Source organism: Carassius auratus, unplaced genomic scaffold (assembly GCF_003368295.1).
Source record: "Carassius auratus strain Wakin unplaced genomic scaffold, ASM336829v1 scaf_tig00216597, whole genome shotgun sequence".
Classification (NCBI taxonomy): Eukaryota; Metazoa; Chordata; class Actinopteri; order Cypriniformes; family Cyprinidae; genus Carassius; species Carassius auratus.
Window position 1 is genome coordinate 457792 of NW_020528654.1, and position 26261 is coordinate 484052.

The window sequence follows — 26261 nt, forward strand, 5'->3', positions numbered from 1 at the left end:
TGATACGTTTATTTATCTCTTCCTGTCCTATGGTTGTAAAGCACTGCAGTTTATCTTTGGGTGCGATGGATGAAACTGAAGTGTTAGACACTGTAGAATCTACATTCGCTATTGTATTTCTAATGTTAACTATTTTATCAGTTAAGAAATTCATAAAGTCATTACTATTTAACATTGGTGGAATATTTGAATCAGGTGTCGTTTGGTAATTTGTTAATTTAGCCACTGTGCTACATAAAAACCTTGGATTGTTTTGGTTATTTTCAATGAGTTTGTGGATATGCTCTGCCCTAGCAGTTTTTAGAGCCTGTCTATAGCTGGACATGCTGTTTTTCCATGGAATTCTAAAAACTTCCAAGTTAGTTTTTCTCCATTTGCGTTCAAGACTATGAGTTTCTTTCTTGAGAGAGTGAGTATTACTGTTATACCATGGCCCAGTACGTTTTTCTCTAACATTTTTCAATTTGATCGGGGCAACAGTTTCTAATGTATTAGAGAAAATAATGCCCATGTTGTCAGTCATTTTGTCTAATTTATGTGTATTTTTGGGTACAAATAGCAGTTGAGATAGATCAGGCAGGTTATTTGCGAATCTTTCTTTGATGGCTGGAACAATAGTTCTGCACAGACGGTAACGCTGAGACATACAGTAGGTGACCATACATACAGGCAGTGCCGCGGTGGTAACTGTAATTCAGTTGCGTGTTAAAATCATTCGCGAAACTACCGCCAGGTGGCGCAAAGGGACGGATTGCGAAATGAATGTAATTGTAAAATGAGATAAAAGAAGGAAGTAAAACAACAATAACATTATGATATAACATTGTAACATTTAAAAAAAAAAGTTTTTTTTTTTTTTTTTACAATTTGTTAATTTTTAAAATGTAAGATAGTCTTAGACTACCGTCTACTAAACAAAAATTAAAAGAAGACCTTAACACAAAGGATCATATGCATGCTATTTTTATTAAACAGTAAATAAATGGACCCACTTTATATTAAGTGGCCTTAACTACTATGTACTTACATTTTAATTAATAATTTAGTACAATGTACTTATTGTGTACATACATGTTTTTACATTGTACTTATATAAAAAAACTACATGTAATTACATCTGTATTTAATTTCTGTAATTACATTTATAATTACATTGTTGACCCATACTTTACACCTTAACCCACCCTTAAACTTACCCATACCTCCAACCCTCTCCCTAATCTTACCCCATCCCACCTCAATAGCAGCAAAAGTGTTTTACAATACAATATGAACACAATAAGTACATTGTACTTATTTTTTTATGTAAGTACATAGTAGTTAAGGCCACCCAATATAAAGTGGGACCTATATATATATATATAAAGCTAAATGTTTTAATTTCATTTTCATTTCGATTCATTCTTGGTTTAAAAAAAATCTTCAGGTTCCATATGCAGTGCGAAATGGGAACGGTCCAGCATTTAGCAATAATTAGTATTAACTCTGTTATTATTCTTGATTTTTCAAACTACAAGCATTTTTGAATTATGCCTTATGTGTGACCCAAATTGTTTCAGCTGTTTGATCGCTGGTGCCTCGCGCACATATTCACTGGAAACAGCAGTCATTCACCAGACATTCGGCGTGAGCACTTTGAGATTGTTAATTATGATTTTTTTTTTTTTTCATCAATACTGAAACTGCACACAGCCTATTTACCTCATGAATAATAGTTAAACTTCAAATGGGCAACATCACAAATATGGAAACGTTTGATTTCTCCCGATTGAGAAAGCCCAAGCTTACCTTATGCTTAGCTTTAAATTATTATTATTATTATTATTATTATTATTTATTACTAAGCCTATATTATTATATACTGCAATTATATTTATCCACTAGAATTATATATTTTTAATTATTGTTTTGTTCTGATAAATTTGTTAAATTTAAAGAATTTGTTGTAAAATATTTTCTAATAGCCTATTTATTTCCTCTCACAAACTCAGATTTATGTTTTAGCGTGTTTAAAAGAAAAAAACATGCAGCGAACGAAAATAGGTGATTGATCCGTTAAAATGAAACCTATACATGACTCATATATTTTTTTTCCTCTGGCAAACTCAGCTCAGCTGTGGACGATTTAAAAATGTTTGATATAAAGCAGTGTTCTCAACCCGCAGCCCGTCACGAATTCTAATCCGGCCTGCACCACATGCTAAAAAAAAAAAAAAAAAAAAAAAAAACTTTATCAGTTTGTAAAATTTTATTGGTTACATCAATTTAAAAAAAAAATGCTACTAATGAAATATAAGCTATATCCTAATGTTTTTATGTGATTTTTTTTTCTTCTTCATATATTATTTTCAGACATGAGCACTGGCATAAGCATTTAACGAACACATACAAGCGCGCACTTTGGTAGAATTCAATTCAAATAGTCATCAACAGCCATTAGGTAAATTGCCTTTAAGGTAAAATTGCGCATCAGAATGGACAAATTTGTTTTTTAAGGGAGAAAAAAAAAAGAAATTCAAAAAATGCCAGCAAATAAACGTACAAACTGTCAATAGTTGCAGTATCAGTATTGAAGGAGAAGTGCTGGATTTTCGTTTTTTTTTTTTTTTTGCCCCGCAACTCACTTGAAGAAGTTCAGATAAATGGAAACACACTATGTGTGCAATCCTTATTTGAAGAAATGTGGCAAATATCTCAAGAGAGAACCTCATATTATTAAATTCAAAAGTGCTTTCCATATTTGGATCAAAATAGGCTACATTTGTGAACGCACATTTTCTGAAATGTTGCGCGTCAGGTCATGCAAGCCTGCATCTTAAACCCTCTGTCAAACTTTCTGCGTCCGCGAGTCCCTTATGGACCGTTAGGTAGGCGTGAAGTAGAGCTGCACGATTAATCGTTAAAAGATTGCGATCTCGATTCAGACACCCTCTCGATCTCATTTCTAAAAGACAACGATTCCCAGAGTCTGTTAAACCTTTGACAAAGTCTTACCAGATCATTCAAATCCGTGCGCGCACTGCTGACACAGAGAGAGCTCTTAACATGTTTGGTTAAGAAACATCTTCACAAACAGTCTTTTCAACTACACAGTATTATATCTGTCTTACAGTCATTTATATTATCACAGAAATACTGGGATAAAGTTTATAGTTTAAATATAAACATTGATGTCTATATGGCAGCGATCAAAATATAACAAATCCCCTTTTGAAAGTACTGCGCTTTAAATAACGTTTGTGTCGATTGCATTGTTTCACCAATAGGTGGCGACAAGTGTCTTAATTTATTTGTCAATGAATTAATTTTTCATTCAAGAGAATCGTTCAAAAACGCTGATTCATCCAGAAATGAAACAAGTGTAGTAGGTTTATGAGTGAGTCGTTGAATCAGTGTCCTAAACAACTTTTTCATCATTCTAATATTAAAAAAACTGGGGTTTTAAATATATTATATATACACTACCAGTCAAAAGTTTTTGAACCATAAGATGTGTAATGTTTTTTTAAAGTCTCTTCTGCTCACCAAACTATATTTATCTGATCCAAAGTACAGCAAAAACAGTAAAGTTTTGAAATATTTTTACCATTTAAAATAACTGCTTTCACTTGAATGTATTTTAAAATGTAATTTATTTCTGTGGTGTGCAGCTGTATTTTCAGCATCATTACTCCAGTCTTCAGTGTCACATGATCTTCAGAAATCATTCTAATATGCTGTTTTGCCATTCAAAAAAAAACATTATTATTATTATTATTATTATTATTATTATTATGTTGAAAACAGATGAGTAGATTTTTTTCAGGTTTCTTTGATAGAAAGTTCAGAAGAACAATAATTGTGTGTAATAGAAATATTTTGTTATAAATGTCTTTGTCACACTTGATCAATTTAAAGAATCCTTGCAAAATAAAATAATTAATTTATATACTTGTGATAATGATAATGTTAATAGTAATAATAATAATAAAGAAACGTAGGAGAATCGTGATCTCTATATGACATCAAAAAATCGTGATTCTCAATTTATCCAGAATCGTGCAGCCCTAGCGTGAAGTATAAAGCGTCATTGGAGAGTGTGTGCAGAGGCTCTAGCAGACGACTGCGCGGACAGGTGCGCGTGGTCAGTTGGCTTCAAAAACAAAATTGCACATGTGCAGGCAGAGTGAAGATACTCATTGCTACCTGTGCAATCCGTCAATAAAAGAATATAAAGACAGCGATGTGCAATAATTCTGGGCAATTGCAGAGCTGGCCATCAGCCTTCGCATTCAGAAGTATAAATTGAAGAAGTCTACGTCCGCGCTGGCCGTGTACGCGTTCGGATTGCTCATGCGGAAAGTATAACACAGGCGTTACAATCGCAACTTCTTTGTGTTACTCCTTTCAAACTGAATCTCACAAAATTGGTCAGCTCCCGACAGCATCAGGTGTTTTATTTATGGGGAGTAGAATTAAGGTACGCTACATATTAAGGCCCGTTTACGGTGTGCTTTAGCCGGTTTTTCGCCTGGAAGGCTCTATAGAAATCTGGCACCCTACTGAACGAAGTTAACCTGAGAGAGCGTGCCTTTCACAGACACCAGAATGAATGAGTTGACAGTAACGTTCCTCAGGCAGTAATACAGCACGTTCGGTTCACGTTCGCCCAAAATATGAACGAGTTCATGAACTATCCTTCAATGAACGCGTTCAGGCACAACACTGCTTACAGTGCTACATTATCAGCATGTTATTTTCATCACTAACAAAATTTTCAAAGCAGAAAGCAGCAATTAAAGATGTAGCTAATGCTTACAATGTTATTTTTTTGGCATGTGATATAGGGAAAAAGTTTACACATAGCTTAAGCCACTTTGAAACCCTCCTGTTATTTTTTTTAATTATTATTATTTAGGGATGCACCGAAATGAAATTCTTGGCCGAAGCCGAAGCCGAATAATAATGAAATGCTTGGCCGAAGGCCGAATACCGAACGCAGTGTTTCGCATATTTTCCATTTATTTTGCCAATCTGTCACCTTTTTCAGTCCTTCTGAGTTTGCAGGTATGGACATGAGATGCAGCACTAAACAGTATCTCACTGTTGGTGCGTGTGCATGGAGCAGACAAGTACCTGCAGAATAGTTGGAAATTTTATTGCAGTTTTCTGACAGTTGCTCATTTCAAAACGAACAATGTCTTCAAGATAATGAAATGGTTGAAACCCAGTGTAGGCCTACTATTTTACTACACTGAAAATAGTTAAATTTTCACAAAATACATATAAAATATAGGTAGTAACACTTTACAATGTTTGTTAACATTATTGCATTAACTAACAATGAGCAATACATTTGTTATGGTATTTATTAATCTTCGTTAATGTAAGATAATAAAAAAATATTTAGTTCATGTTAGTATAAGTGCATTAACAATTTTAACAAATAGGCCTACCACTTTTGATACTTTTTAATTCAGAAATTACAAATGTGATACTTTATTTTAATACTGTATTAGTAAATGTTAACATTAAGATTAATAAATGCTTTTGATTGGTCCTCCAAAATTCGAGAGGGTTATTGCTCGTGGGGATGGGGACTTCTGAGAGATACCCATCTACAGTGTTGAGAAAGTTCACTTTCTACATGAACTAGTTCAAAGTTCAATTCACAAATTTTAAAATGAACTAGTTCAGTTCAAAGTTCAAACTACAAAATTGAGTTCATAGTTCTTTTTTTCCATATGTTGCTGCAAGTTATTATTTTTTCACAATTATTGCCACAGCCCATATAGAAACACAGACAGCAATTATTTTATCAGTTTTAACAATGAAGCTATGCGTCAGATTTCATCTTCATGTCATATCCAATTTTGAATCCTTATCCAACCAGGGTTTACATTAGCATTGAGGGGACAGCACTTCCCCCTTGTTGCTTTAATGTTTTGTCTCCCATTCTCACCGACCTTGTCATAAACATCATAAAATTATTTTAAATGATCATACGCCTTCTTGCTACATGCTGCTGTCGCCTTTTTTTTTCTTTTCTTTGTTTTTGTTTTTTTTTTGATGACGCGTCACGCATGCGGCGGACGGCGGTGCGACACTAGTGGCTGGTGTTGCCAGATTGGGTGTTTTTTCGCTACATATTAAGACCCGTTTACGGTGTGTTTTAGCCGGGTTTTCGCCTGGAAAGCTCTATAGAAATCTGGCACCCTATTGAACGAAGTTAACTTGAGAGAGCGTGCCGTTCACAGACACCAGAATGAACAAGTTGACAGTAACGTTCATCAGGCATTAATACAGCACGTTCAGTTCACGTTCGCCCAAAATATGAACGAGTTCATTCATGAACTATCGTTCAATGAACGCGTTCAGGCACAACACTGCCCATCTAACTGTTGAGCGGTCGAGCTTGTCCTCTGTCTTGTAAATGGGTTATTCTCTTGGAGGATCTCATCGAGCATGTCAGACAGCGAGACTGTGCGCGGCTCATCTGTAGTACGAGCCCGTTTACTCTCTGCTCTCTGTTTTCATCTACTGCGCTGTGCATCACCTGACCATCTCCATCACCTAGCGGCTTTCCCAAATCCAGAACAATGTCTGCAAACGGCCGTTTTTGTCTCTTTATCTGACACTTTTTAAAGTGCTTCCACACTGCTGACAAGTTTGCTGCATAAAGCGCGCGCCTCTCACTCTACGCGGGTTATTTGATTGCGTCATTAAAAACGTCATTGTTCGGCAAAATTTATTCTGCCTTTTTACTTATTAATTTACTTAATAATTTCGGTTGCCGAACATTCGGTGCATCCCTATTATTATTATTTTATATGCTTTGTTATGAACATAACATTTCAAACATACTGAAATACTTTATTCACTGGGTGAAGGCGGAGCGTGTTTCTGGTATCAGTTCGCGTGGAGGGGAAGTTGTTGCTGCTCACAGACTCTGCTGCGAGTGAGAGAGATGTTTAACCTGACCAAACGAGCATCCGCCAAAAATCAACCTGCAGCAATGTTCGTTCATCGACTCGCCAAGCTTTACTTTTGTAGGTCGCATGGCAGTAAATAATTTGATAATATGACCATGCAGTCAATACAGATATTTAATAAAAACGTTAAAACAAGCAGGGCTGTAAAAAAAATAAAAAATAAATAAAACAATAAAAAACGCATGCCAGGTCTACACCGGTCTGGAGTGGAACGATCGAACAAAATACAACAGAACACAGATACACTGGAGACGATCCCCGATGCTCGTTCTGTTTATGATGAAATGTTCTGACACTGCGTTCAGATGATTTGACACTATAGTGTGATGTCATCAAGTTTAGACACACTTTTCGCTGTGGGACACAGATGACAACTCTGGCGTCTGGTGTAGACACAGACAGTGACTGCTCTATTTACAAATAAGTTCTATTAGAAAAAAATAAAAATAAAAATAAAAATCTAAATCAGCGGCATAACGAGATGGAAATATAAACTAGAAAAAAATATTAACAGGTCCTCCATCCATGACACTGATTTACTGCTGAGCTGCCAGTTTTAATCTGAACAGCTCTTAAAGCTGAGTGGATGGTTAAATGCATGATGGGCTAGTATTAAATTAATCATCTTGTTGCAGTTATTAATTTGACTGCTAAATGAATGATAAAGAACTATATTAAAACTTGTTTTGTAAAAATGTCTTCGTAAAAAAAAAAAAAAAATGGGATTTTTTTTTTTTAGGCCATATGATATTATCCTACTTTAAAAGCAAGTAAAGAAGGTTCCCTTTAAAAGTACTTTAGTTGTCAATTACTAAAGCTTTTTTTTTTACATTGTGTGAATGTTGTTGATTATAATGAGAGAACTTGCGTTTAGTTGTGAGGATGTTTTATTAATTCTTTAGAGTTTCAAAGATTTAATCGTGCCGGTTTAATTTTATTCATTTCTTGTTTTAGGCAAATTAGGCCTAAATAATGGGAACGAAATTATACACTGCTTCACATTTAAACATGCAACAATTTCTTAATCAGTTTACAGACAAATGTCTTTTCCCCAATAGGTTATGTCAAAATAAAGGGCAGGTAACGAATAACAAAAATGCATGTTGTTTTATTAAAGGAAAAATATATTTATATATAAAATATAAATTAAAATGTAGGCATAATATATTAAAATATTGACATTTTGCATATTAATCCATGTAGCCTACCCCCCTAAAATAGGCTACCACTTTTAATGCTCGGATGCAAAGTACACCACAATTTATTTCGAATAATATAATGCATAATTAATATAATATAAATAATACTGCACACCTTTTAAATGTGTCCAATCTAAAATATGGTTTAATACCATGTAGCTTAGAAAATATAAGCACAGACTCTTTCTCTTTCTCGTTCTAAGAAATGCATATAACTTCATAAATACCAAACTTTCTTCTGTGAGTATTAAATATTAAATATATTAAATATTTAAACTATAGTGCTTTTCTTTCATTTTCCGTGACTGAAGCAGTCAAATGTAACACATCAGCGAGGCAAAACTGACATCTATTTGCGAAAATGTGCTTTGATGCGCTTGTTTGATAACTTGTGGTTAAAGCGCCACTCAGCGGTCAAAGGCTGCAAATGCACTTTACACCGCCGCCGCGGCGGTAGGAGTGGCGGCAAAAGCGGCGTTTTGGATGTCTAGTTAGTGTATAGTTAATATCAGTTATATGCAGCATGCACGATACAAGGAAATGGTCTTTAATATCGTCACTTTGAGATACAATATCTATAGCAGTAAGATCGATTCCATGAGATATAGTTGTCAGAGATGTTGTCAGAGAGCAGCTCCATTCCAGTTATTAACAAATAGCAGTCTCTGTTCTTTACACCATGACAACAACCATTAATTTAAAGCAAAAAGTCTACTGAACCTTTCGTGTCCTCGTCGATACGTGGGCAGTGGTCCTGACAAGATGAACGTCGCCGCGTGCGTAGTGCTGCGAACCGTCTCGGTCAGGTTGCTGAAGTCCCTCTTTAGCGTCTCGGTCTGCCGCAGCTCGCTGCACGACTGCTCTGGGGCTCTCGTCGGCCTTCAGGATCGTGGGTATCTGCGCAGAAACATCGAGAACACGAGCACCAGGCACTCAATGAGTGTGCACTTTACCTTCGGCTAAGTAGCACGGATGTGTTGGACGATGGAATCTCCAATGATCACAGTGTCGCATCCTGTCTCGCGGAGGGGATCGAAGCGGTTCCGGATGGAGATCTCGAAGGCAGGAGGGGGAGAAGTCGTCGCCCGGGGGCCCGGCTCGCGTCCTCCGCTGTGGATGCACCCGGGGTCCGTGGTGTCCCGGCGTCGCAGTGAAGGACACCTGGGAAGATCACGTCCTGGGTGCACCGGGCCTGTGCAGAGAAACACACAGAGTAGACATGGTGGGACTGTTAACAGCATGCTGTATACTTACCCTGAACTTGTGAGCGTCAGCCTGGGATGATTCCAGCGCGGCTCTCCGCTCTCTCAGCTGGGCCTGCCTCTCCTCCAGGTCACGAACCTTCTTCCCCACGGCCTCGAGCGTGTTCCCACCTGCAATCAAAGGTAGACATTCATCCTCCATTAAAGCAAGTAACAGTGAGTACAGCAGTGGTAATTTGTGTGAATAGAGTATTAGCAATATAAGCGCAGTTAGCAGCAACCACGCTTGCTGATGCTAACGTGCTATAATCTAATAGCGGACCCGGAGATCAAAATAAAACTAGTGATAGCGAGGCGCTCTGATTGTTTTTGTTGTATAATACAATAGAGGATATATTCACACGTTATATAAACTGAAACGATGGTGTATAAAATAGATTTTAAGTTAAAAATAGTCGATGAAAAGAATATAGTGACGGGGCTCAAACGCAGTACAGATGCCAACAACAAACAGGAAGTGACGTCAGCATCTTTCAAGAATAATCTTTGTGCAAATCCGGCATGAAACTGATTGAGATTGAGGAAGCTGTCCTCAGCAAGCTGTCCTCAGCAAAATGTGCTGCTCATAGTTTTACATGTGGATTAAAATTTTAGGGAACCAAGTTAAACATAAATTGTAACCATTAATCTCCAAGTACAGCGTCCCTGGGAAGCCCAAACAAAGATGATTGGACTCCGAGATGAAAATAACAGCGTTTCAACGACATGGCAAACACAAACGCAGCTCTTACTTCTTCTCCGTCAGAGCACAACAAGACCACGCCCCCCTTTTGTGAATTCATGTGGGCGGAGGTTAGTCAAAAAACTGTTTTAGTGACGTCATTCCTGCAGGAACTAGAGGGATGTAGTCCAAACGGGTCGTTTTTTGTAGGAGAATTCTGTTAAATAAAATATCTCGCTTCGCATTGAACTTTGAGCTTTAGAATTTTACAGATATTATTTATACTCTAAAACAACATTACAGACTAACTAAAGTTAAAAACATGGGATCACGAAGAAGGGGACCTTTAAATTATATTCAAGTTTTGTATAGCACTTTTTACAATACAAATCATTGCATAGCAACTTAACAGAAAATTAAGTTTCTACAATATTTACGATTAGCTTATCAGTGGTGGCTGTCAGAATATGTGCATTTGACAAAAAAATTCTGAAAAAGGAATACAAGACGTAGTCAACCAGACGATGAACACAGCAATTGACAGCAATTATTATATTGTGCAATCACACTTGTAGCAATATTTGGTAGTTCTGTGTGTTGTTTCAGGGTTAGCATCATCTGAGGTCCTCTGAGGGTCAGCATCATCTCTTCTCAGGTGTTCTGGATCCAGACTGGAGCTTGTGTATATCCCAGTTACCACGGGATGTAAATCCTGTGGCAAAACAGAGAAAAAAATAGAGACATAATTAGCATAGCTGCTGTTCCAACCAAGTAAAATTAATTAGTTTAACCCAAGCTAAAGAATAATAATCAGCATTTGATCAGATGCAAAAGCAGTCACAAATTATGAGATGCATTATTTAAATGTTTGGCAAAAGATATGTGTTATTAATCTAGATTTAAACAAGAAAGAGTGTGTCTGAACCCCAAACATTATCAGGAAGGCTATTCCAGAGATTGGGAGCCAAATGCGAAAAAGCTCTACCTCCTTTAGTGGACTTTGCTATCCTAGGAACTATGAAAAGTCCAGCATTCCATGACCTTAGGGAGCATGATGGATTGTAGCATGGTAGAAGGCTAGTTAGGTACGCAGGAGCTAAACCATTTAGGGCCTTAGATATGTAATAATAATTTGTAACTGATAAGGAACTTAATAGGTAGCCAGTGCAGATACTGTAGAATTGGGATAATATGATCATATTTTCTTGACCTGGGAAGGACTCTAGTCGCTGCATTTTGGACTACCTGTAGCTTGTTTATTGAAGAAGCAGGACAACAACCTAGAAGTGCATTACAATAGTCCAGTCTAGAGGTCATGAATGCATGAACTAGCCTTTCTGCATCAGAAACAGGTAACATGTTTCGTAGCTTGGCAATGTTTCTAAGATAGAAGAATGCAGTTTTTGTAACATGGGAAATATTGTTTTCAAAATACAAGTTGCTGTCTAATATAATAGCCAGTTTTTTGACTGTAAAGAAAGTAACAGTACATCCGTCTAGTTGCAAATTGTAATCTACGATATTCTGAGTACTGTTTTTTTGGTCCAATAAGTGATATCTCTGTCTTTTCCAAATTTAATAGGAGAAAAGTATTGGTAATCCAGTCTTTTAAATTTTTAACACACTCTGTTAGCTTAGATAATTTACAAGTTTAATCTCGTAACAGATCTAGTAAGCTGTTACTTTACTTTCTTATTTCAAGTGAGTTGTAATTTTACTCCTGGTCATAAGGGGGCATTAGGGAGTCGTTATCGGTGAATTTTCTCTGACACAGAGAATAAGAGGAGTAGGAAGTTTGAGAAGGGACACTTGTGAGCTGGGAATGTTTGCTCTCCCCATGTTTACTCAAACACTTATTGAGGAACATTGGTGTTCTACACCTCAATGTAAGTTACTTTATTGTTTCTTTAATATCGTCGGAGGCTTTACAGTTGGTAATTTACTTTGCTTCCAGGACCTCATGTTGTATTGTTTTTGTTTGTCTAGAGGGTTTTTGTATCCACTTAATTTTGAGGGGATCTCAGCTCAACTGTTCAATGTTTTTTAATTTAATATCTACTTCAACTTTGGTCTTTCTTCTGAATTGCTATCTACTCTACTCTGGATTAGCACTGTGGATGAACTTGGACTGTATCCTTTTAACATCCTAAACATCTACAATACTTTGATGAACCTAGGACATTTGTGGTTATTCAGAACTTTAAGGTTGAATGGACATTTAAAAGGTTTTGCCTCTAGATAGGGACAGACTTGTTACAAAATATATGGTTTAGACATGTATGGTATTTGATGTTGTAGTTGTGTGCTCTTAAAGGAAATATATTATGGTATTCTATAGTGATTGATCCCCCTACATTTGATGTTGTTGACTGTTACAATTAGGGGTGTTACGGTTAGTATATAACCGTGAGACCGGTCATTTCATTAATGAAACCGTGTCATTAAAATATTTTTACAAACATTTTTTAGATAGGATCATAAGATGCGCAATATATCGGGAGACATGGTTTTTACCACTTAATGAGTTTTGTGACAGATCTCCTTAATTAACGGGAGGTCTGAAATCTCTGCCCCTTTACCGATCATAGCGCACGCTGACACGGAGTTAACCCGCTATCTCCAAGAACAACCAATTGACTCTACGGCAGATCCACCCCACCCCCCCGACGGTTTTGTTATGAACCGTCACATTTGACACACGTCATAACCGTCATCATCAATTCTGAAACCGGCACACCACTAGTTACAATCTGGTCTCGTTGAGATATATAGTTGAGAATCATCAAAATATCAGTGGAAACTAATCCCATTTTTTTGTATTTAGTGTTCCTGTAGCTCAACTGGTAGAGCGTTGGATTTGTCAAGCGCAATGTTGTGTGTTCGATTCCCCGGGAACACATGATAGGTAAAAATTGATAGCCTGAATGCACTGTAAGTCGCTTTGGATAAAAGCGTCTGCTAAATGCATAAATTTAAATTTAAATTTTAAATTTAAATGTTTTTATTTATTTATTTATATTATTACCAAGGGGCAACATGTATATTGAAAATAGCAGAGGACCTAGGACAGATCCTTGTGGCACTCCAAATTTTACTGGTGATAAATGAGATGACTACCCATTTAAATAAACAAAATAGTAGCGATCTGACAGATAGGATCAAAATCATTTCAGAGCCTGCCCTTGAATACCTGTATAGTTTTGTAATCGATCTATGAATATGTCATGATCTGTGGTGTCGAACGCAGCACTAAGATCCAAGTAAAACTAGCAATAAGATGCAGCCTTGATCTGACACAAGAAGCAAGTAATTTGTAATTTTAACAAGTGTAGTTTCTGTGCTGTGGTGAGGCCTGAAACCTGACTGAAATTCTTCATACAGATCATTTTTTTTGCAGGAAGGAGCACAATTAAGTAGACACAACATTTTCTAAAATATTAGACATACATTTTAACATTTCTTGCTGGATGATGGACCATGACCTTCAACTCAACCTTGCCAAGACAGAACTGCTTGTGATACCAGCAAACCCATCCTTTCATCACAATTTCACCATCAAGTTAGGCACATCGACCATAACTCCTTCAAAAACAGCCAGAAGCCTTGGAGTTATGATTGATGATCAGCTGACTTTCTCAGACCACATTGCTAAAACTGTCCAATCCTGCAGATTTACTTTATTCAACATCAAGAAGATCAGGCCCTTTCTTTCGGAACATGCTGCACAACTCCTTGTTCAAGCTCTTGTTCTGTACAGGCTGGACTACTGCAATGCTCTCTTGGTAGGTCTTCCAACCAGTTCTATCAAACCTTTTGACGTCTAGTATTGGTGCTTGTACAAAGGTTCATGGATGGAAAGAAAGAGGACGAGGGGTCGGCTTGACTGCTGATGCTTTTATTAAGCAAAATGCAAAATTGCAGCCCCCCCCCCCCCCATTTCTGGAGAGGAAGACGGCCACAGCCATCTGGACACCCGGTCTGTGGATCACTTTGAACTTAAAAGGCTGTAGAGCCAGATACCACCGAGTGATCCGCGCATTGGTATCTTTCATGCGGTGGAGCCATTGCAGGGGGGCGTGGTCCGAACAGAGGGTGAACTCCTGTCCCAGGAGATAGTAGTGGAGGGTGAGGACGGCCCACATGATGGCAAGGCATTCTTTTTCAATAGTGCTGTACTTAGTCTCTCTCCTAGAGAGCTTGCGACTAATGTACAGCACCGGCCGTTCCTCTCCCTCGATCTCCTGAGACAGGACTCCCCCTAACCCCCTGTCTGACGGGTTTCAGGAACCCGTTTCCCCTGGCGTTAAATACTCTCTCCACGCCAATTACTGAAACAAGAGACAGGTGTTGATTTTTTTCGTTCGACTCTCTCTCCTGCTGCAGGCTTCGCTAAACCACGCTTCCGCCTCCACAGTGCTTTTGCACTGAGTGTTACGACTCGGCTTGGCATGGCTCAGTAAGGTACAGCATAGTTTGGCTCGGCATGGTTTGTATTTGCTCTGCAGTTTAGTTTCACTTTAGAGTTGGAGAGATTATTCACATGTCATAGTTGCACCGCCTCTACTGCCACGACTCCTAAAATAAAAAAGTTTTTATTCCACATCACCCGACATATTTTAATTTGTTTGGTTTCCTAAAACACCAGTGTGAATGTAATTTAGACTGAGATAGTATACCACAAACAAAAGAGGGTTAGGTTTTCATGGTTGAGCTCATGGATTGGAGCTCTTGATTTTGAACTCTCAACATTCATTAGATAGAATAATTTAACTTCAAACTGTTAACCAGCACCCCCCAATATGGGACTCACAACTGAAAACGACCTACCTATATAAAAATTTTAATAGTTCCTGACTTCAATGTACTACAAACTCAATTTTGTTGTCTTTGGAAAGAAGACCTTTGGGCTTTACTGTCCATCATCCAAGTTGATAATAGAGTTGATAATGCTCAAAAAGATAAAAAGTTATAGAGAGTGCAGTGTCTTGAAAAATTTTTTTTTACCACATTGATTTTTCTTATATATTTTTATTTCATATAGCAGTCTAGATAACTAATGGGCTGAAAGTCACATGTCGCATGAGTTTCTATTTCAAATCTGAAGAAGATACTATGAAAAATGAGTTTCCTGCAACCATTTTTCTTAGACTATGTGCAGGTCGTCCAGGTGCTACGGTGATGACCATGTTACTGACCTCACATTGCTTTCAAATGTTATTTTTAACTATCACATTCCATTCTGGTAGCACGTCAAGGCAGCATTAGTGAAAACAGGCAGAGTCAGTGGTAGCTTTTGCAACATTAGCCTTACAGAGAATCAAGAAGCTTTTTTGGAAAACAAAATATGATGCGTGATGCTTTGTCTGGATTTCTGGAAGTTTGCGCATGAAGCGTTGGTATTGATCCGTCTTTCAGAAGCAATCTTTGTACAACTCTGGAGTTGAACTGACACTCATGTGTGAGGCAGTCCAGTGTAAAATGTTAGCACAAACGTATAGGACATTTCCCTGTTTTCTGGGACATTAGATAATGAAATTTAACCACAGTGTCCTCTGTGGTCTATGGAGACTCCATTGTTCCGATGGCTCTTTGGCACTTACATTGTACCTACAGCAAAAGCAAGAAAACAGTAATGGCGGACCGCTGCTTTTCACTCAGGGCTGTGTATATGCTAATAGGGCAGAGAGCGTCACACATAGGTGGGACTTTCCCCGAGTATGACATCATAGTAGTGAGAAATCTGAAACTGCTAGTGTGGAGAGACTGTTTTAGATTTTTACGTCCCCAATATATTTAAAACAAAATCAAAGAATGAACTGGTATGAAGTAATTTTAAAAACAAATCAGGCCAAAACGAAGTTAGTTGAGAGTTTGTTTTGGCAGTTCGAAACAGCTGACCAAAAATAACTTTCTGGGGAGTTTGTTTCAGCTCCTAAACACTTTTGAGTTTCTATTGGTCCGTGGCGGTTACACAATCGGTGGGTGTGTTCTGAAACTCCCCCACCTTTGACGTGCAATTTTTTTTTGGTTAGTTTCTCATTCAACGAAGGTCTGGTAAGAGAGAACAATAGCTCCAGCCTAGTCACTAGCAACATGAATACACTGGAGTGTTGTTCCAAAGACATGAAAAGAATGAAAGGAAAGAGTAAAGATATAAGGTAGCAAGTGCCAAAGACATGTTTCAAATAAATGTTACACTATACTGCTGCTGTAGTTCTTTTTTATTAAGCAAATTTAAAGAATATATAATAATGAAATGCTAAACGAACATATAATAATAATAAACCTTTGTTTGTATCAAAAGTAAATCATGACACCACATAAAATCAAAAATATGTAACAATTTATCTAGTTTAATATAGTAAATGAACACTAATAAAATAAAGTAACAAACTGACTCCAATATTTTTTTTTCCACATCATGCTAAAGTTTTACAGACTATGAGACAGTCTCACTTCCCATAAAGGGCTGTTTATGGATGTTTTGTATTGCAAACATGATACTTGACTCTGAACTGCTGCTAAACATTATTACTTTGTCTATAATATTATGAGCATTGATGCCTGTTTCGCACCTAGATTGCCTACACTCGCTCAGCCTTTTCAAACTAAACTAACTTCTTTTGAAGTATACCTGGTCCTTTAGGATAATATAACAATGAGTGGGTGGATTGTTACGATTATAGGCTGGTTGTTTTCACACATTGCGCCCACACAACTGTGTTCAAACTAGCGTTGGGCGATATCTCGATATTTAAAATATATCTAAATATTTTTTAAACACAATATGGATTTTGACATATCATATATATCGATATATTGTTTAGATTTAATTCTGATTCCGCCACTTTGCTTGTTTGTCTTCTCTGTGCTGTGCTCGCTGCCGCCTCCTTGCGTTTGTTCCCCCTCCCCTCGCGTGTTGTCTCAGTGAACATAGCGGCATCATCAACCAGCCCGGAGGCTACAGAACAAGTATCAAATTTTTTTTTTTTTTTTTTTACAAAAATTAAGTTGTTTTTATGCATTTAAATAATTACACATGCTAAAACACAGAATTAGGTAACAATAAAACATATGGTGAAGAAAAAAATAAAACATTTCATAGGTCCCTAAACGTAATATTTGGCATATTTTTTTTTCTTTTTGTAGTAGTTTTTGGGGAGTTATATATCCTGTAAATATATCGAGATATATATTGTATATCGAGATATATTTTTTGCTCCATTTTGCCCAGCCTTAGTTCAAACACCTTATAAAAGTGATTTTTGCATTCTATGTCACCTTTAACTCCTCAGAGTCAAAGGAAGTCAGTAAATCAACAGTGTTGTTACACTGACTAGAGGATATACTGAGAGTGTGTTTCTAACTTCTCAGAGCCAGATGCATTTAAAACATTTAGCTTCTCAGAGCTAAGTGCATATTCAACACATAACTCCTCAAATGCTCTCACTAAGGCTGTTTACACTGAAGGTCTTAATGCCAAATTTTTGCCAGCAGTCAGATCGCCTTGCAACCCAATACTGGTTGCTGAAGCTTAGCAGGGTTAAGCCTGGTTTGTAACTGGATGGGAGACCTCCTGGGAAAACTAGGTTGCTGCCAGAATTGGTGTTAGTGAGGCCAACAGGGGGTAATCACCCAGCCTGTGTGGGTCCTAATTAGAGGTCGACCAATAGTGGATTTTGGCAAAACTGAGGTTGGACCACAGTGGCCGATACCGAATTAAACAATAGTTTTTCAAATGGATACTGATCAAAAACTAAAATAGTTCTTTATTAAAAAAAAAATAATTTAAATTCTAATATTTAGTTTATTCATCTAAAAGCAAATCTACTTAAAACCATGAAAGTTATACATTTTCACATCAATTTAATAAAAGTTTAACAACAATTATTATTATTACATAATTATTATTATATAACAGGTAATATTATTAATTATTAATAATATTAATAATATTCATTGTCTGGCTGACTACGTCTTGTATTAATTTTTCTAAACATCCTGTCATACGTGCACAAACTGACAGTCACCACTTATAAGCTATTACTAAATAGAAACATAATTTTCTTTACAGTTGCTTTGTAACTATTTGTATTGTAAAAAGCACCATACAAATTAACTTTAATTAAATTGAATTGGACAATTACATGTTTAGGGCCATATGAAATGTCTTATTTTTCATTGTTACTCCTGTGTTTTAGCATGTCCAATTATTTGAATCCATAAAACAAATTAATTTATTATTATTATTTTATTTTTATTTTTATTAAAGAAGCCTTATGATTTTTTTTCCCCCTCAAAAATTCTGTGTTGTGCATTAAATTGTTTTCTGGTTATCAAATGAAGACATAAAACATTCTTTTCTTTTATCTTTTAACTACTGAAAATTACAACTATTTTTGGCAAACAAAGGGAAAGAAGCTCATGAAAGCTCTCTCAGAGCTGTTCTGGAGATGTTGTTCATGTGTTTACATCCTCATGTAGAGAGACGACAGAAGCTGAAATCACTGCGAGCGTCACACACGCTTCAGTATAAATGAAACCTCGCCTCGGTTTGGAATATGAACCTAATTTTGGTCTCGTTTTTAAAAACACACTTGGAAGTTTCTTGTACATAAAAAAGAAGTTGAATAAAATTTAAAACAAATAAGTTATAGGTGTTGAATTTTTTGTAATAAAAAAAAAGTAATTTAATATTTATTTATATTTTGTTTTAAAAAATAAATAAATAAAATGTGTGTTGAATTTAATTTCATGTAAACTGAAAAGCCTTAAGTCTAAAGAAGTTGTGTTCCAAATTTGACATTGATATCACAAAAAATGAGGTTTCTGTTATGTTTAGTCGCTATACCAACAATGTCCACTAGGTACTAGTCATGCTCCTTGTATGATTTGTAATAGACGACTGATTTGATTTTTAAAAAAAAAAAAAGAAAATATTCAAACAGCAATAAACCATTCTAGATAGGTTGTAAATGATTTTTTTTAAACCATAAATATGACATGTAAACATTTAATATGACCATATACAATAAAACAATTACTATGGCAGAAAACACATTGGCCTTAGAAACAGCTCTGGCTGCTTACTGAGACTTATCTGAATATCTCCCCTGTTCATTACTGCATAAAGTTATGAGGGTGGGCTCTTTCTAATCAGAAATCTTAAACAAACAGTGTTGTTAGAGAAACATCAAAAAAAAAAAGTTTATTTAATGTATGATCATACATGAAATTGCCATGCATTACATTGTCAACATCAATCATACAAATATACATATTCAATTTATTCTCAAAGTTTTTGATAAAAACTAGAAAAGATGTTTTGTCTGAATTATTGGCAGCCAAAAATATATACAAATATATGCTTTTGTGATTGTATGTGTATGTATCAGCTTTTTGTAACAAAAGCCAACTTCTTGGTGGGTTTTTTTTTTTTTTTTGCAAAATTTTCTTGTCACAAATTAATGAATTACTGGCACTACATAATTTTAAATATAAAACAATGGTCAAATATGAAAAATACAATCTCTAAGGTCTCCAATGATATGATATGATATAAATATATATATATATATATATATATATATATATATATATATATATATATATATATATATTGTTTGTCAAGATTAGTTTAGGTTTAGTATAGAATATTATGGTTTTGAATAAACTAGAAAATTGATGAGATATCATACCGATCACAAGTGCAGTATGAAGTACCTCAAGGTTCAGCACTAAGACTGTTACTTTTCACATATAACATGTTACACTTGGGAGATATCATCAGGGAGCATGGTGTTAGCGTTCAATGTTATGCTGATCATACTTGTCAGTGATCGAAGAGGTGAAGACTCAAATGCAGGCAGATGAGGATATTTATTTAAAAATTATAAAAATAAACAAAAAGAGAACAGAAACCACCGCGAAGGGGAAAAAAACAGAATAGCATTCATTCTTACAACTAGATGTAATGATTTTAAAATGGTTTTATTTCACAAGATTTTTCTGTTATTATTTGATTTATTATTATTATTATTATTATTATTATTATTATTATTATTATTATTCCATTAAATTCATTAAAAAAAGGTCTATAAAGAGGTGATGGTTCGACCCCCCCCCCCCCCCCCCCCCCCTTACAACAAAGTGGTTCGGTCCAGGCAGCTATATCCGATGTATTAATCTTTGAGCGGTCTTTTCTGCCTTTCTCCCGAACTGAGGTATGCTGTATTCCATGCTACCGATTAGTTGTTAGCATTGGTTGAGGACAAGTCACACACACAATGTTTAAGTTGTTTTTATTTATTTTATTCACAACATTTGGGAATATTATGTTTTTTTGGCAGTATCACTGTGTAATTGAGCTGAAGCTGGTGTGACGGCCTGTAAAACAAAATATATTCTCTTATGCAGGTATGCATTGACAAAACCCTATTTTTGTGTTCCTTCGTTTTCTCTTTCTTTTCTGCCTTTCTCCCGAACTGAGTGTCTCTGTATAATTGAACTGAAGCTGGCATGATGGCCTGTAAAACAAAATATATTCTCTTATGCAGACCCAATCTGGCGCTCTCCTGTCATTTTTTGCACTGAATTAACACAACGCAGACAGAAGCATACGGTTACATAGACATAGACAACTAGACTGAACACAGGACAGCCAGACATCAACGACATGAACCAGTATATACGTGAGACAAACGAGCCCAGAACAGAAAACACAGGAAGCTTATAAAGGAAAAGCAATCAGGTAAACAGCAGGGACAAATTGAATCAAGCAATAAGGTAACGAGAGAACAGGTGAGAGTACATCGCACCAAACAAACACATCACTCACAGAATACAGTGACAGAACGACAGAAGATTGTGACAGAACCCCTCCCTTAAGGAGTGGATTCCAGACACTCCAAAGTTAGAAATCATGGAGGGAGGCGGAACGGTGGTGGATCAGGGGGAGGGATGGAGAGCCAGGAGAAAGCGGTAGAAAGGTTTGCCCCAGGGGAAGCGAGAGCGGATGGCGCCGCCTCAGGGGAACTGAGAGCATACGGTACCACTGTCGCCACCACCGCCACCTCGGGTGAATTGAGAACGGACACCGCCGCCAACTCGGGGGAAATGAAAATGGACACCGCCGCCTTGGGGGAATTGTCTGCGGACGCCATCGCCGCCTCGGGGGAGCTGAGAGTGGACACCGTCACCACCTCATGGAGACTGAGAGCGGGACGCCACTGCCACCTCTTGGAGACTGTGAGTGGACGCCTCCGCCATCTCGGGGGAACTGTGAGCGTACGCCGCCCCCACCTCGGGGGAGCTGAGAGCGGACGACCTCCTCCACCTCGGGGGAACTGAGAGCGGACACCACCGCCAATCTGGGGGATATGAAAATGGACGCCGGCGCCACCTCGGGGGAACTGTGAGCGGACGGATGAGTGGAAGGAATAAGGTAATGAGAGAACAGGTGAGTGGAGTTTAGGGGAAATGGAGAACAGAGGAAAGGGAGAAACACAGGTGGAACAACTAAAACAATAATGAGATAACAAGATGGCATACAAAGCTCTATATTACTTTGCGGCCCTACGAAGCATACCAATTTACAAAAATAACAGAATGCATAGTTGAACACTGGATGACTTAATTTCTTGACTAGCAAAATAAAAAAAATTAAAAAGCAAAAAACAGGTGTTAATTATTGTACCAAAAATCCAAACATGTAATGACCTAGAACAATGCTCTCTCAATTCTTTGTCATCAGTTAGAAATCTATATGTGCTATTAGATATTTCAAATATTGCAATATTTCCTTTGACAGACACCTTTTTAACATTTGTAAAACCAAATTTTTCCACGGCAAAATGAGAAAAATGGACACTATTTTCCTGTTAAATACTATAAAGCTGCTTTGACACAATTTGTATTGTTAAAAATGCTATATAAATAAAGGTGACTTGACTTGACTTGACCAGACTTGAGACTAGTCAAGTCAAGTCACCTTTATTTATACAGTGTAGCGCTTTTAACAATAAAGATTGTCAATGCAACTGTACAGCATTTATTAGGAAAATAGCGTGTCATTAATGCAATAGTAAACACTTATTTTTCAGTTAAAGGCAGTTCATCATTGAATTCAGTGATGTTATCATCCAGCTCAGTTCAGTTTAAATAGTATCCATGCAGTCAAATCATCAATATCACTTGAAATTAAGATTTAAACGGCAAGAGTGTGTCTGCCTCAGATCAGAGGGTCACTGCAGTCACCCGGAGTACGTATCTAGACCAGATGGTGGATCAGCACCTAGAAAGGACCTCTACTGCCCTGAAAGACAGCGGAGACCAGGACAACTAGAGCCCCAGATACAGATCCCCTATAAAGACCTTGTCTCAGAGGAGCCCCAGGACAAGACCACAGGAAACAGATGATTCTTCTGCACAATCTGACTTTGCTGCAGCCTGGAATTGAACTACTGGTTTCGTCTGGTCAGAGGAGAACTGTCCCCCCAACTGAGCCTGGTTTCTCCCAAGGTTTTTTTCTCCATTCTGTCACCAATGGAGTTTCGGTTCCTTGCCGCTGTCGCCTCTGGCTTGCTTAGTTGGGGTCACTTCATCTACAGCGATATCGTTGACTTGATTGGAAATAAATGCACAGACACTATTTAACTGAACAGAGATGACTGTATCTCTGAATTCAATGATGAACTGCCTTTATCATTTTGCATTATTGACACAATGTTTTGCTAATGAATGTTGTTCAGTTGCTTTGACGCAATGTATTTTGTTTAAAGCGCTATATAAATAAAGGTGACTTGACTTGACTTGACTGTCTCTATACAAATTGATAAAATCTATTGTAAAACAAACAAGAATAAAACATAGACAGGAGCAACACAGCATAACTCTTCTAGTTAGATATTACCTTAGTATTCATTTTTTTATACATAATTTATATTTGTCTGTTATTATTTTTCAACTTTTAAATATTTCTAAACATGATTCTAAACATGATTAGCTTGCTTTTTTTTTTCTTTTTCAAAAGACCCATTACTTTAAATCATAACTACTTTGTTTTATCAGTAATTTTGTTTGTAAGTACCTTTTGCTTGAGTGCCAAAACAGAAGATGATGTGGTTTCCTTCGCATCCATCTACTTAATGAGCCATGCAAATTCAAATAACTTCCCATAACATTTAAGGATTATCTTATAAACATTTCCCTACATTTTAGCTAATGTGTTGTTTTGCTGTTATTTTAAATATTCCATTGAGTCAGAAAAAAACTAAACATGTAGGCTACATAGCCTAGTTTAAAAACATACATAAAATATTTTAAAAATATTCAGTTATTTAGGTTTATGATATTAGGCATCAAATAGCAAATACTGCAAGACTACAAACATTTTTCCTCTTTAAATTTAAGGATCTTGGCAATCAATACGAGAGCACAGATCCAAAGTAAATGAGTAAGAAATACCTATAGTCTGTTTTGAGCTAAGTGAACTGCTGAGATCAAATCAAAATTCCTTTTGCATCATAACACAGCAGTGTGTAAAAGCCTCATTGTCAAAAAACTTGACATATTGAGTCGTACTGATGCAAAACTGATACAGCACCCTTATGTGGAGTGAATGGCTTTTAATTTCATGCTGTGTTGTATTTGTATTGTGCCATTTTTGTGCTGTTTGTCCCCAGGGACTTCCTAGTCTACCCACTCTGGCTGCATTACACAGCAATCAAATCCTGACTGTGAAGGTTTGTTGGCGCAGCCAAAAGGCCAAGGCAGACTCTATGGATAGCACACTCTGAGATGTGTCAACAGCTCATTTGTTCCCTATGCCTATGCAATGACAGACTTGACCTAAACACAACTGTGTCTGATGAATCCATTCTTACCAATCAGAAAATATGTTTGTTCATTGACACTCCTAGTTGTGTTATTATTATGCAGTGTGGTGACTGGAATTGATGCATTTACAACAGAGCAACTGTTTCTTTCCCACTGTATGCTTGGATTGTGTGAAGGTAATAACTCAAGAAAGAAACTAAACTAAAATATTGAGATGTTTTCAAAACTGATTTCTTTGGCCTACCACAAATCCAACCAGAAACCATAAAAATATGATTCCTTTAATTCCTGCTTAAATGTCCAGAATCACAAATATAATTAGTTGGCCATATCATGCAACATTTTAATCTATAATGGGAGAATAATTTTTTTTGTTCCTGCAACAGGTGCCTCCCTTTTAGATAGCAGGACTATGTAATTGTCTAATTTAGAGGAAATAGACAAAGACAAATAAATCTGCATGATCAGTTTCAGTGTGTGCAGTTCCTGTATTCTGCCTCGGCTAAAAAAAAAAAAAAAGTTTGATTACAGTGCTTTCAGTAAGTAGAAGTTGACTCTTGTTTTTGTTTTTTTGCAATTTTTTTTTTACCCATGAAGTGGTAATTACAGGCTTATTGCTGCCACCATGGAAAATGTCAACTTTTACTAATGCTTGAAGGTACTGAACTGTGTTCTCTGACTCAAATTCAACTACTTTTATCTAATTTGTTGTACCCTTTTTATTCCCTTTTCCCTTTCTCTTTCCGGGACCTCATGCAACTCTCCTCTCCGACTTCTCTCACTTTTGACTTCTGACCTCTTTTGACTTCACACCTTCTCAGATGGTCTTCCCTAAGATAAATCATGGCTTTCTTTCTGCTGATCAGCAACTCATTAAACGTCGACTCATTAAGGTAGTGCTTGTCCTCATTCTGTTCTCTTTATCACTGCTCCAAAAGACTGGGCTTCTCCTCTTTGGTCCAGCATTTGCTTTCCATTATTCAGCTTTAACCTCTGTGCTCAGCTGGACTAGTAACTATAAAAATGTATGAAACAGTAAGAATGATGGGTAACACATTAGAATACTGTTCCATCATTAATGAATATACACAAGAACAAATGACTACTATTAACTAACAATAAACCTTGATTAACGAACTACAGTAAACAACAGTGCTCAGTTGAAAGTGGTAGTTCACTATTAGCTAATCAGTAACTTTTTTCTTCATTTCAGGGAACTACTAAGAACTACTATATACAGGTTCATGATTAATGTGAATAATACAAAATATATAATTAATTCTAAAGAGAAGGCCATGGTATCCAACTAATAAAGACTAGTATTATTCTAGTATTACTAGTTGCTCTTGTATTAGTAATATTACCAAACCCATTATTTACTTATTATTTGGATCAGTATTTTAAAGTGAAAGGCATGATAGCTCCCTAATATTGACTGAAGCCATTTTAAGCTTTTTAAGTGTATATATAAGGTTTTGGATAAAGACTCAAGTGTTACTACATCCTTCTAAAGGAATTACTAATTATTTGGATCAGTATTCTAAAGTGAAGATCATAGTAACCTATTATATTTAGTTAAGTGTTACCAAATCTATCAGAAGGTATAACTATTCAGAATCTTACAAAAACTCAAAAGTTTACAATGACTTCAGTCATTCTTAGGAAGTTAGCATGATCTTCACTTAAGAAAAGTGATCCAAATAATCAGTAGTTCCTTTATAAGGATGTAGTAACACTTGAGTCATTACTGTCCAATATTAATATATTAATAATAATTAATTTTGAAGGATTTGTTAATTCTTAAGTCATTACTAATGGGATACCATGACTCTCAATTTAGAATTAAAGGGGTCATGTGATGTCAATGTGATATATATATATATATATATATATATATATATATATATATATATATATATATATATATATATATATATTTATTTTACATTTGCATTTAATCATTTAGCAGATGCTTTTATCCAAAGCGACTTGCAAATGAGAACAATTTAAGCAATCAGACCAACAAGGGAACAACAACAGTATACAAGTGCAATGACAAGTCTTAGTTAGTCAAGTACAGAACATTAAGCCAGTTTTTTTTTCTTTTTTTCTCAAGAATATGGTAGACAAGAAAATAAAAGGTAAGTGCTAGTATTAGTTGGTTAAGTGCTGGCAAAAAGATGAGATTAAAAAGATTAGATGTTTTTTGGAAAATGAGAGAAGACTCAAAAGCTGTTCAGAAGCTGTTCAAATTGAGATTGGGAGGTCATTCCACCAGCTAGGCACAGTCCAGGAAAAAGGTCTGTGAGAGTGATTTTGAACCTCTTTGGGA

The 26261-nt window shown here is 36.4% G+C and overlaps 1 protein-coding gene across 26 annotated transcripts in view; it reads left to right on the top strand.

Moving 5' to 3' along the window:
* Window positions 1-26261, top strand: part of LOC113098631 (collagen alpha-1(XXV) chain-like) — a 564810-nt gene that overhangs the window by 287865 nt on the left and 250684 nt on the right. For 19 of the 26 annotated variants that reach the window (XR_003289116.1, XR_003289115.1, XM_026263668.1 and 16 more), the window contains one exon: window positions 24751-24822. Coding sequence is in view for 24 of the 26 variants with exons in the window: in XM_026263668.1 (XP_026119453.1) it covers window positions 24751-24822 (72 nt within the window). In the remaining 2 variants the exon portion in view is untranslated. Of the gene's footprint in view, window positions 1-23775; window positions 23836-24750; window positions 24823-26261 lie in introns of all 26 variants that reach the window. The other 7 variants (XM_026263666.1, XM_026263671.1, XM_026263685.1 and 4 more) reach the window with 2 other exon arrangements.